We start from the raw sequence: 12535 nt of genomic DNA on the forward strand, positions 1-12535 counted from the left end.
TAAATGAGACTGCGTTGGGGTACGGTGGGATGAACTCATACAATGTGAATGGAGGAAAAAATAGACTTTATCTCACTGCAACCACACAGGAACACATTGTATTTGTGTTTATTTGAAGCCTGAGTGTTCTTATATTGTCTGACAGGCCTGGTTGATGTGAGAAAATATGGAGTCAGTATGTGGATGGAGCCTCTAGGCTGCTGCCGGTGCTTTAATTAAAACAGAGGGTTTATAGGGCACTGCCTGTCTGTATGTTTAAACAGTCACCATAGTACAACCTTTCCTTCAAGCAGGAGGCTTAACTTGCTTTACTTCTTTTTCCTCACACATTCAGAAAAACAGATGAGAGATTTATTGTTCTCTGGGACCTGATGCCGGTATATTTGAAAGAAGAGAGCAGGAACTCAGACAATCTTATAAATTGGGATTCACTAGTATACATTAACAGAAAGGTGTTTCCTACATACCCTCATGTCCAACATGTCACATATCCTATGTTTGCATCATCTAGTGAGGTGATTTCAAACATGTGCTAACAACAGCAGGGGGTTTGGAAAACGTGAGATCATTGGTTTTCACGGGTTACATTAATAGGCCCAGTTGTGATTTAAGCACAACATGAATGGCCAAAAAAAAGCACAAGAGCAATTTGATTTATAGGCCACATGTCCAGTTTTACTTACCATCTTGGAGGTGGGCTATAGAGGAGCTATCAAACAGCTCATTCATAAAATATTCTCAGTCAAACAGTGATGATGTCATGTCAATAACTAATATTTTCCTCCTTATTGTCAGTCTTTCATTGGAGTGTCTTCTCTTGTAGCATTGGAAACAAGCAGTCAATCCAGCAGTAGGCTACCCATCATATCAGAGGGCTTTATAGGCAAATACACAATATACAACACACTCCAAACTTAAGACTGTTGATTAGGTCTGTAACAGTTTGTTATACTGCCAAAAGCTGTCAAGGCAAATACATTTGCATAAAAGCATATTCAGTGGTAAGGCCTTTTCTTTGAGAGAGCTGCAGCCCTGAGGAAGAGATAACCGCTGAGTGATTAGTGCTTGGCAGCAGCGGCTCCGGGTGGATGCAAAAATATTTTATTTAGATTTGTTTACAAAACAGTAATAAAGCTCTAGATAAAAAGTGAGGATGAGGAAAATACTCACTACCTTCAATGTTGAGACACTTTTATACAATTTTACACAATATGGGCAGCGAATGCAAACAGAATATTTACTGTACAGAAATCCCTTTGAGGACAAAACATGTCACAAGTCACAACCGTGTGTTATTTTGCACAACATTGGCTTGTGTTGTGATTTTACAATCATACAAGGCCAAGAAGGACTGTTACTATGGAGAAGTACAGTCAATAAATGAGTAATTTTGGCGAGTGTAGGGCCTTCAGATACATGCCAGGAGTTTAGCTTTATCCTCATCACAATTAAAGGACTAGTGAAAATCTGCTTATACAATGAGCTCACGCAAAAAACATTCACGGATGACCAAATTACCAGCCTTGAGGTCAGCCTCCGAGATAATGAGCTGTGGCATTACCGCGTCGTCCTGTGAGAATACACAACCCAATCCAGGGACTGGACTGGTGCAGCGGAGGGTGACTCCGACTGCGTTGTGCACCCCACCCTTTCTCTCTTTCTTTCTTCTTTTTTTTTTCCACCAGCAGAGTTGCTCAAGAGGAAGGGGAGTGCTTTTCTTTACCTCCTCATAGACAAATCATGCTGTACATCTAATGTGTAAGAAAGACTATGACTGTGGTCTGAAGAGAAAGTGAGTCACAGTGGAATACTGTTGCCTATTCAATATCCCTAGTTGTCATGGAAACTGCAGAGCTGACGAAAAGTGTTAAATGACTTCAGGGGCTGCCAGTGACAAAATAAATTATTAGAGGAAATGCATCAGTACAGCTTAGACCTCTTTTTTCTTACAAAAGAAAACCGTTCAGAAATATCCTAGTTTTCTATTTATTCAAACGTGTGGTAACTTCATCCTGGGAAGAATTCCCTGGCATTTCTGAGCCGCCTAAAAATGGCTTTGCTTTGCTGCTGCTGCTGCTTTCAATGACACAGCAACTTCAGCTTATTGTTCAGGTCAGCTCAAGTTCAGACCTGTTTATTAGCTGTGCTACTAAGCAGCAAACTGAAAAGGAGGTAGTCAAAACTAAAAAAAAAAAAAAAGAAGAAGACAGAAAGGGGAAGGGGTGGGGGTTAAAATCTATTTTAACTCACTACATACAGCCCATCTGAATGTGTGAAAGAAAACATGGCACAGAGAAAGATGAGGCCACATAAGATATATGCCTGTCTATCTCTGTCTTGTACTCACAAAACCACTTTGTTTCGTGCTGCGACAGCATCTCATTTAGATAAAAATTGTCTGAATCAGTGAATAACTAACACAGCTTTAGCCCTTTGCTCCCCTTCTCTTATTCCTGGTTTCTCTTCCTGTTATTCTGTGTCTCTTGAGAACCTTTTCCTGTCACCTGATGGTCAGATACAGCTGAGGAATATTAAAAAAAAAAAAGAAAAAAGAAAAATGGGGTGGATCAGAAGGGAAAGTTATGCTATCCCCTCCTGTCCACATTTTTATATTCATCATGTTTAAACGAAAAATAAAGCAGACTTCGTTTATTCGCATAATAAGATACAGAATGATTTTGTTAGTAACATGATGAGTGTGTTCATGCCGTAAAAATTCAAGCGCTGCCTCAAACTGAAGCTGACTTTGCAAAACTGACACGTGCATCTCACTTTTCAAAGAGACTCTAGTTCTTGTTCATTCTCACACTGGTTCCAGACAAAATACGAGACTGTGAGAGAGTGTGTAGCTGCTGAAACTCTAGGATCAAGAGATAGACGTGGGCACGGCGAGTCGTGAAAGACAAAATGCTTGTACACATCAGAAAAACGGTGTTCTCACACAGTCCTTTAAAGAGGCAGGTCAGTGGGCGTACACACACGGATACGTTTCAGTGCCGCTGGCTCAGGACGGTGCGCTAATGGCTGAGTCATGTTGGCCCTGATGTTGACACATAGGCAGTGAGCTGATGAATGGGCGCAGCGTAAGCAAGAGGATGACCGTGATGTGGTCAGATGTCTCTAAACAGATCTTCTGATGATGACGGGTTCCCAGAGGCAGACACACAGTGGCCCATGTATGGCGCTCGGGCGACAGATAACGGCTAAAAACGGCACCAGAGGTGGAGACGAACTCTGATAAGGCAGATCATGAGTGCGTGACTCAGCCGAGACACCGGGCAGACACAGGCATATGGCAGACACGGAGGTGTGAAGTTGTGGTTTTGGGTGTGATGCTAGAAGGGGGTGGGTGGGGAGTGGGAGGGAGGGGTGGTGGTGAGAATGCTGACTGGAATCTGAAGTGGTGTTTGGGCTCATGTGAGATTGCCAAAAGGGTCGAACTAAATGAGGGAGGGTGATCTGAAAGAGACAGGTGCTAAATCTCACTTGGCAATTTATAAAAAAAAATAAGGCACAGAAGAAAAAGAGAGAAACTCGCTGCTCCTTGAGACTTTTATTAAAAAAAAACAGGAAAATATAAATAAAATGTCTTTGGACATATTTACACTGACGTCTCCCTGTGCCGAATCACGCCCCTCGTCACTCGTCGACCAGGAGGTTGATGAGGGCGGTCCTCGGGGAGAGGATGGCTCTCTTGATGCTGCGCTCGCTGAGAAACTTCTGTCCAAGAGGGCTCTCCAAGATCAGCTGCTGCACCCGCGCCGTGTCTTTGGACGCCTGCAGCGGCACCGTCACCGTCCCACAGGCCTGGTTGTTTATCTGAGTGTGAGAATCAGGAGGTAAACACAGAAGTTACGGTCCGGTCTCTATCAGACAAAAGGCTCGGCCATGTCAAGCTGTAAAACCAAAGTCTGTGCCGTGTGACATGAAAGTCCCAAAATAACAAGACTCCACCTCCGCCTCCACATATACACATAGTTAGTGGTAGGTATGGGAAGGGCACTCACGTCTTGTATGTTTAGAAACAAGTGTATTTTGTGCGCAGAGCGAATGCGATCATGTCTCTGGAAGTGGTTGAAAATTAATGGGGTGTGTGTGTGTGTGTGTTTATGTGCGTGTGTTCGTGTGTGTGTGTGTGCCTGAGGCCGCACAGCCTTGGCCTCCCGTTCTGGGACAAACCCAACGACGTGATTAGAGGACAGAGGGACTGAGGTCGTCTCCACAGGGCTGAGGACGCCCACAACAGAGAGCTCAGTCTGAAGTAAAAACCAACATCATCATCATCATCATCGACCAGTGGGAGCTCAGATATATGCAGTGTGTGTGTCCGTGTGTGTGTGTGTGGAGAGGGTGTGTGTGGGATTTATGAGTTTTGTGTAAGAGACAAGAAAAAGAGGTAAATAAGAACGCAGAAAGGAAAATGTGTAAAGGAGTGTTATTTTCACTCGCAGGCAACGCATATGGGTTGGTAGAGAAATGCAGACAGACACACACACACACGCACGCACACATGCACGCACGCACACACAGGCAACACTCTCCTGGTTTTCTCTCTCCTATGTTTTGTCTCTGCTTCAGCACAGAGGGAGAATTCAACAAGTGAAAGACAGGTGCTGTTAGTCAGCTGACTGTGCTGTCATCACATATCACCTCGGTGTGTGTGTGTGTGTGTGTGTGTGTGTGTGTGTGTGTGTGTGTGTGTGTGAGGGATTAGGGGCTGTTCTCTCATGGGCTATAACCTGCTTGGGAGATCAGTCAGATTAAATCAGTTTGAGCTTTTATCTATGAACTGAGTCAATGTTTGTCCCAATGTGAAGACTAACACGTGTGTGTGTGTGTGTGTGTGTGTGTGTGTGTGTGTGTGTGTGTGTGTGTGTGGGATTAGGGGTTGTTCTCTCATGGGGTATAACCTGCTTGGGAGATCAGTCAGATTAAATCAGTTTGAGCTTTTATCTATGAACTGAGTCAATGTTTGTCCCAATGTGAAGACTGACACGTGTGTGTGTGTGTGTGTGTGTGTGTGTGTGTGTGTGTGTGTGTGTGTGTGTTTGTGTGTGTCTCTGTGTGTGTACATGTGTGTTTGTGTGCATCCATGCATCAGTGTGAGCATGTGTGATGTCTGCGTCTGATCCAGGTTGATTTTTCGGAGCCTTTCCATCACAGCTGGATACTCCCTCTGATTGTCTGTACGCCTTTGAAAAGTGCTCTTACACAAACACAACCCCCCACCAGCACACAAACACACACACACACACACACACACACACACTTTCATTCCTGATGATGACACACACTGCCAAACTGAGGGCTTTCACCATTTGTGTGATTGAAGCTCACAGGCAGAAAAAAAAAGCACAAGAAATGAGAGTAAGAGAGTCAGGAATAACACCGTGTCTCCGCTCCTGGCTTTTAATTATTGACCCACTTGTCTTTTTAGCTTAAAGCCTGCCACTTGACATGTGGATGCATAAACACACTCAAGCACACACACACGAACACACAAGCACACACACACACAAGCACACACACACAGAGGGTAATCATAGGCTCTCTTGAAAATTACAGACTATGAATGAAATCATGGACCTAAGACTTTGGGTTCAAGAGTATAGTTTGAGTGAAAATGCCAGCGGATGCAAGAGAGACTGTGTGTGCATATACCTATTAATAAAGTTATGTATAAATAATGAGCCAAGTGCAGTCACTGAGCGGAAACCTTTTATCTTCAAAATTAAAAAATGAGAGAAATTAGAGCTTTGTTTAAGAGCCTCGTTTTGAGCTTTTTTTTCCTTGTGTGTGTTCAGACCGCACCATACAGATCTAAAAGACGACAACGTTGTGTGCTAATGGAGCGTCATGTGAGTGTGTTCACGTCTGAGAGAGTGGGAGTGGTCCTACCAGCACAGACAGCTCCACAAAGTCGGGGGCCTTCAGGTAGTCAGGGTCCACAGTCGGCCATGGCTGCTGCAGGACGTCTCGTCCCTGCTGGAGCAGCGGGCTGAGGGGGTTTTTCACCTGGCAGAGCCCTGAGGGAGGGGGGCAGGAGGAAACACAGAGGGGCATTACTGACAATCCAACACAGTGACACACTAAGGAGCTGGTCTCATGTGCTGAGGTACAGAGAAAAAAAGCAACTACACACCTTTCTCAGCCGAGGAGGAGGAAGGAAAACGTTTGAAAATAGACGAGAACAATGTGAACTCATTGTCTCCGAGTGCAACGAGCCAAGAAAATGACTTTTCTGTTGCTTTTTACCCAGTTTGTTTCTCTGCATGTTGAGAAATAATATCTCGAGGAGGGGTCAAACAATCCAGCTATCCCACCACCACCAACCCCCCCGCCCCCTCCTGCCCCCGTCCTCCTGACTCTCAGTTAAACCAGTGAGTGAACATCCCACTGGAGGCACAAGGGAAGGATGTGAACTTCCTCTATCCTGCCCCGTGTGTGTGTGTGTAAAATTACTAACAACAACGAGTGAGAGTTAGCAGATGCACAACGTGACTGAGTGCAGCGGGGGTCACGTGCCCTCACCAGCATGTCCTGTTTATATGCCAGGATTAAAACTACGTATGAGAGCGACCGAACCGCACACAAGCAGCTTATTAAAAACACTCGCTCCTCTCTTCCCCCTCGGCGGTGGTCCGTCAGATTTTCCTGACCCGGCCTATCAGCTGGACCATGTGTTTTTCCGGAACCTCTATTCTCTCTCAGCTGTGTGCAGAAACCTTGTGTACGTGTGTCATCAACAATAAGGGGATGTCCTCCAGGCCAGCGCGGGGGCAAACTTCTATACGAGGCCTGAAAAATGACACTAGACCTTCCTCCCTATTGTTTGTCGCCTGCTATAGGTCAAGAGCTCTTGATACTGCTTTCAGTTTCATATGATGGACGGCGTGTGTGTGCGTTCCAGATAACAGGTACTGCGGCGCGTTTGTTAAAGTCTCAATGACAGGTTTCACTCATTGACTTCACTGTGGATTACATCACTGCGGGGCGTTCACTTGCATTAGATAAGCAGCAGAGTCAACATTACGTTTATCTGAGGCAACTTCCTCTTGCGGTCATCAAAAATGCACTCAAATTACCGCAAACTTTACATAATTCCACCATTGTGAAATAATGAGGCGCTCCCATTAAGATTCTTATTCTATAGATTATCCATATTGTTATTATCGTTATTTATCACCATTATTATTATACTATGATGATTATCATTATTATTATTGTTGTCCAGACTATTGTTACTACTATTGATGACAGTGCGACATTTCCCCTTTTCTTTTTTTCTTCTTTTTTTTAAAATGTATTTATTTATTTTTTCTCTCCTCCCATGTCTATATTTATTTTTATATTTTTTTTCCTAATTGTAGTATCTATTATTATTAGTAGTATTATTATCAAACTTTATATCATTATTGCCCATCACTATTATCATAATGATTTTTCTAACACTACATCTACTGCGAGTTATATTCTCAAGCGACACACACACACACATACATAAAACCACAATGTTGTTGTTCGTTTTTCACAATTTCTTTTTGTCCATACCACTGTACTGTCCTATTTCACAATTTTAAAAAAAGAAAAACTTGTGGATGAAATAAAATGTTGTTCAGAAAAAAAAAAGATTCTTATTCTATAGAAATGTAATGAAATCAATCATGTGCTTCCGGCCGACTCTTTTGTGCATACAATGTGTGCATCTGCATGAGGGTAATATTTATCATTTATGAATAGTTTGCTTGTTTTCCCACCTGCCCAAAGTTCAGAGGCCAGGTGAGGGGCCAAGGGTGCCGTCATCATCACCAGTGCAGCCAGAGCCTCCTCATACTCCAGGCTGTGCTGCACCACCTTGACTGTGGCACTCTGAACACACACAGACACACAGTGAGAGAAATGTGATGTGTTGTTAAGTAATAAAGGATAAGAGAGTGTCTTTATTTCCAGATACCAGACGGCAACACTCACACTCAGTGTGTTGGTAAATCCCATCAGACGAGAAATGGCTGCATTGAAAAGGAAGTCATCGGTGAAGTGAGATGTCACCTAAAAATATATAAAAATACGATCAATAAAATATACTGTATATATGAAACACTCGATTAAACAGACAAAAACTCAGCCTGAGGCTTTTTGTTCTGGTTTTGTTACTGGGCATAAACATGTTTTCAGACAGGTGGACTGTGTCTCCTCTGTGTCTGTCAAATAAAGGCTTCAAATGCCTCAGAAAAATAATAATAGACAGAAAACAATGACAGTAGCCTCCTCTGTGTTATCGCCGTGTGTACCAGCAGAAGGCACACACCGTGTCAGCATTCCCCTGCTTAGCCCTCTGGGAAGAAAAACCCATTTGGGAAGGGCCTGAGGGAGGAGGAGGTCGATGACCGAGGCTTTTCTGAGGGACGGATCAAAGGACAGCCTCGGCTTTGGGGGCTTATGGCAAACAGCCTGAGGTCCTTTAAAAGCTCCGGCCCTTAGGGGTGGAGAGAACGAATCAAACCTGGCAGCCAAAGGAGGCTATTTATAAAGTGTGAAAGAGACCAAGTGGATTTAAAATCAATTTCCATCCCCTTCTTTTACTCTTTACTCTGGGGGTTTCAGGTTGCGACGGATGTTCGGCATTGGCTCGAAAGGGCTGGAGCTCCGGACTATGCACCGGCGCGGCTGTGTGATGATGAGTGACATGTTACCTTGAAGTCAAGCCATCACACAGTACCCTCCGACTTCGTGTCTCAGTTTCCAAACGCACAGTGTAGTGCAGGATAAAGGAAATTAGATATCTAATACTGCACATTTAAAAACTAAACAAACATAAATAGCAAGCTGGAAAATTCAGTTCAATTCAATGCAGCTGAACACTTGACAGCTGTGAAAAGCTGAGATTTTAAAAATGGCTCCATTTGTGACCCCTACTGGTCAGAGTTGTTGTAATAAATCACTGTTACATAATGACACATTTTCAGCCATTCGTAGGTGATGGAAACCCGTGTGAGGCTACGGTGTGGTCGCCACCTCTTGAATAGCGTAATTCTTGTTCTCCCAGATCTTTTTAGCCTCCGCCAGCTCCTTCTTCTTCAGCAGGGAGGGGTTGGGGAAATCTCCGAGTTGGCGAGCCCCCCTCAGCTTGGTCACCAGCTGCCATAATCGAGACTGCCACCGCAGGACCCCGGGAAGCGCGTCCGCTGAAGTGGCCAACACACACAGACGCAGACAAAAAGGGATATTTTGACACAGTGTGGGAGAAACTGCTTTTACGAATTAAAACTAATCAATGTATTTGTTTGAGAAGGCCGTTTGTGGCATAAACGTAGGTAAAGCTTTGGCTTAACGCTCACTCTTGACATTCCACAGGATGTCCTGCTCGGGCGGTGCGGCGTAAAGGATGTAAAGTCGAACCGTGTCCACGCCGTACTGCTTCACCACCTCTTGGGGGTCCAGGCCGTTGTGTTTTGACTTGCTCATCTTCTCCCACGTCACCTCAATATCACCACCGCCCAACGCCACCGGCTCCTTACCTAGAATCAGATTAGGAGCCGCGGATCAAAGACAAATGGACAAAGTGCAGAACTCTAGCAGTGGTCTCCCCATTTAGTATCACTGGCTAATAAAGCATATTGAAAATCCTATCTTAATTTATATCTGTCATTTGGATTGCTTCCCATTAGCGTTTAGTAGAAGATAGAGAAAAGAAAATGACTGTATGTAAGAACGAGTCAATCTGAGCCACTAACACCGGGATCAAGATGCTTCCCTTCCCCATGAGCCTCCAATATCTGGTGTTTATCCCGTTACCAAGCAATACAGAGAGGCTGGAAATCTGTGGGCATGAAGTCAATTTTAAGAGGATTCTTCGAAGGCTTTCTTGTGATTTGACTTTTGTCAAGAGGAGCTGGTTAACGTGTAATTAATTGGGGCAAAGCTGTGAAGCACAAAGCAGAGAGGGATCCCTATCAGAGGCACAAAGAGAAGAGGTGAGATACTGGTGTCATTACATGCTACCATAAAAAGAGGAAAAATGTTTTTCCTTTGACAGCGTCTCCTGTGAAATTTCTGCCTTTGTGAGTATTTTTTTTTTTTTATCTGGCAGACCCTCATAGCAGCACGCCCCCTCCTCTGTGTGCTGTAAGGTGTATTTTGGTAGTATGTACCTGTGAAGTCGATTTCTTCTCTCTTTAGGTACTGGCCGCTGTCAGCCAGTTTGAAAGTCTGGCCCTTGATCAGACCCTGGACCAGCAGCTTCCGAAACGGCTCCCTGACGGACAGAAGTAGGGCTCATTAACAAACATACACAAAAAATGTCCGTGTGCAGTGAGAGCAGCTGATAAACTCCACCTGTGAGCCACCAGACTCTGGTCCCTGCAGAAGTGACAGAGGAAGCGAGCGTAGTACAGATGCATGACGGCGTGCTCCTTCCCTCCGATGTACACGTCCACGGGCAGCCAGCGATCCGCCAGTTCGCGTCCGAAAGGCCTGAAGAGGACACACAGGTGAAATGTTAAAAACGTAGCAGCAAGTGTGAGAGAGTTCAAGCGTCGCTGTGGGTGGGAGATTTTTGAAGATCCTAGAAAAGTGGTCATTTGTGGAGTCCTAGTTTTTGTGCTGCAGTTCGTCCAGATCATTTGTCCGTGTCGAGTACTGACATCTTTTTTCTCTCCTTACATTTTCTGCATAAGAACTTTAAGCAAAGACTTTTTAATTCGCCCATGGAGGTTTTCACTGCTCCATCCAACAACTCTTTTCTCATTTTATTCAGAGAAAACTGCTAATTAGATGAATAGCAGACTTTAAGCAGAGACAGGCAAAAATATTTACTGTTAACCTGCAACACAACAAAGAATTAGTACACTATTGTCACATTTGACAGCCATTTTGTTTATGATCAATTGCATGTTGAATGTTTTTGCTAATTTGACAGATTTTAACAGTTTATCAGACATGTCGCTACAAATGGCCATCCTCCCTCTCCAGCCAACCAACAACCTCTGACGTCACACACAGATTTATACAAACTTCTCATCTGATATTTAATTGTTTCTAAGGCAAATATCAATAAGTTATAATTAACATCAATCATAAGTTCTCTCCAGACATATTAAGAAATGTTCAGAGCAAGTTAGTGATCTTTGATCTCCACCAATGTGGCTATGTGTTGAACTGTATAATGGGCACTGAAGTTGTCACTTCAACTGTTTGCTGTTTAAAGTCCCTGATTATCAAAGGCAAGATAAACAGCTCTAGAAAAAATTAAGAGACCACTCCCAAAATGATCAGTTTCTCTGGTTTTACTATTTATAGGTATGCGTTTGAGTAAAATTAAATAAAAGAAAAAATTGTTTTATTCTATCAACTACTGACAACATTTCTCCCAAAATTGAAATAAAAATATTGTCATTTAGAGCTTTTATTGGCTGGTAACTTTAACTAGTCAAAATAACAAAAAATATCAAGTCTTTTCAGACCTTGAATAATAATAATGCAAAGAAAACATGTTCATATTTATTCATAAACAACACAGCAAGAATATTTTAACTCAGGAAGAGTTTATAAATCAGTTTTTGTAGGATAATGTCAAAGTTTAATCCCAGCAGTGGTTTTTATAATCTTCCTATAAAATCAGATGTGGTTCAGGTGATGACCTCATCTGTGTCTCATTAAGTAGAATGAGTTGTGTTTGTGTTTGTGTTTTAAAAGGAAAAGAAAAGAATGACTGTCATACGTGTAGAGATGCTTTTAAGAAACATTTGTGAAAGTGGTCTCTTATTTTTTTTCCAGAGCTTTACTTTACCATTGGGATCATATTCTCTCCAAGAAACACAAACACTGCATGTTCGGAGCTGTTGGTATTTGATTTAATGCCCACACAGTTTTAGCACATTTCCCCAGTGCAATGATTTGTCCATTTCACTCTGTTGTGGTGCATTGTCCCCTCTTTCAATATCTGGAAAATTAATTGTGCTGCTAAATGTAAACCTTCTAATCTCAAGCCCATTTTAACTTTATTTTGATGTGTCGACTTTATTACTACAGTCATTTTTATTATTAGATTAATCGGCGAGTGAAGGTAGCAAGGCAGACTTGAAAACCATTTTACCAGATGGCAGCAGACATTATGTGCTTTGTCAGATGTGCGCGCACCATTCCTCTAGGGGGCAGCCTGAATCTGACACACAAAGCATCCAGGGATGAAGCTGACAGAAGCATCCTAAAGCCTCGTCTCTTACTGGCTTCACACTCGCGGGAAAAAAAAAAAAAAAAAAAAGGTACTGTGTGTTTAAAGTTCATCTCTGAAGACTCCCTCTGTGCTCAGCTTCTCATGGCAACAGTTAAGTAACGATTTCAACGCAGGAAGCAGCGTGTGGTTAGACTGCCTTGTTGCCACGGTGGTCAGCAGACGCAGGGGTTCCACCTACAGTAATGATGCTTTTTGGGGACAGTCTGCTATCTCTGTGCGCCACCTTTCACACCAGTCATTACTCTCCTCCCCACCTCTCTGCCTCTCTGCCTCTCTGCCTCTCGCCCTCCGTCTCCGGCT

The 12535-nt window shown here is 43.4% G+C and overlaps 1 protein-coding gene across 1 annotated transcript in view; it reads right to left on the reverse strand.

Moving 5' to 3' along the window:
- Nucleotides 1–3562: 3562 nt before the first annotated feature.
- lars2 (leucyl-tRNA synthetase 2, mitochondrial) overlaps nucleotides 3563–12535 on the reverse strand; it is a 30412-nt gene continuing 21439 nt past the window's right edge. The window contains exons 14-21 of the mRNA XM_085801704.1: nucleotides 10336–10473; nucleotides 10152–10255; nucleotides 9339–9518; nucleotides 9016–9185; nucleotides 7972–8049; nucleotides 7758–7869; nucleotides 5899–6026; nucleotides 3563–3819 (exon numbers count right to left, since the gene is read on the reverse strand). Coding sequence (XP_085657830.1) covers nucleotides 3640–3819; nucleotides 5899–6026; nucleotides 7758–7869; nucleotides 7972–8049; nucleotides 9016–9185; nucleotides 9339–9518; nucleotides 10152–10255; nucleotides 10336–10473 — 1090 coding nt within the window. The 3' untranslated portion in view covers nucleotides 3563–3639. The remainder of the gene's footprint in view (nucleotides 3820–5898; nucleotides 6027–7757; nucleotides 7870–7971; nucleotides 8050–9015; nucleotides 9186–9338; nucleotides 9519–10151; nucleotides 10256–10335; nucleotides 10474–12535) is intronic.

This window comes from Trachurus japonicus, chromosome 16 (genome assembly GCF_045865225.1).
Source record: "Trachurus japonicus isolate A0001 chromosome 16, Traja_1.0".
Taxonomy (NCBI): domain Eukaryota; kingdom Metazoa; phylum Chordata; class Actinopteri; order Carangiformes; family Carangidae; genus Trachurus; species Trachurus japonicus.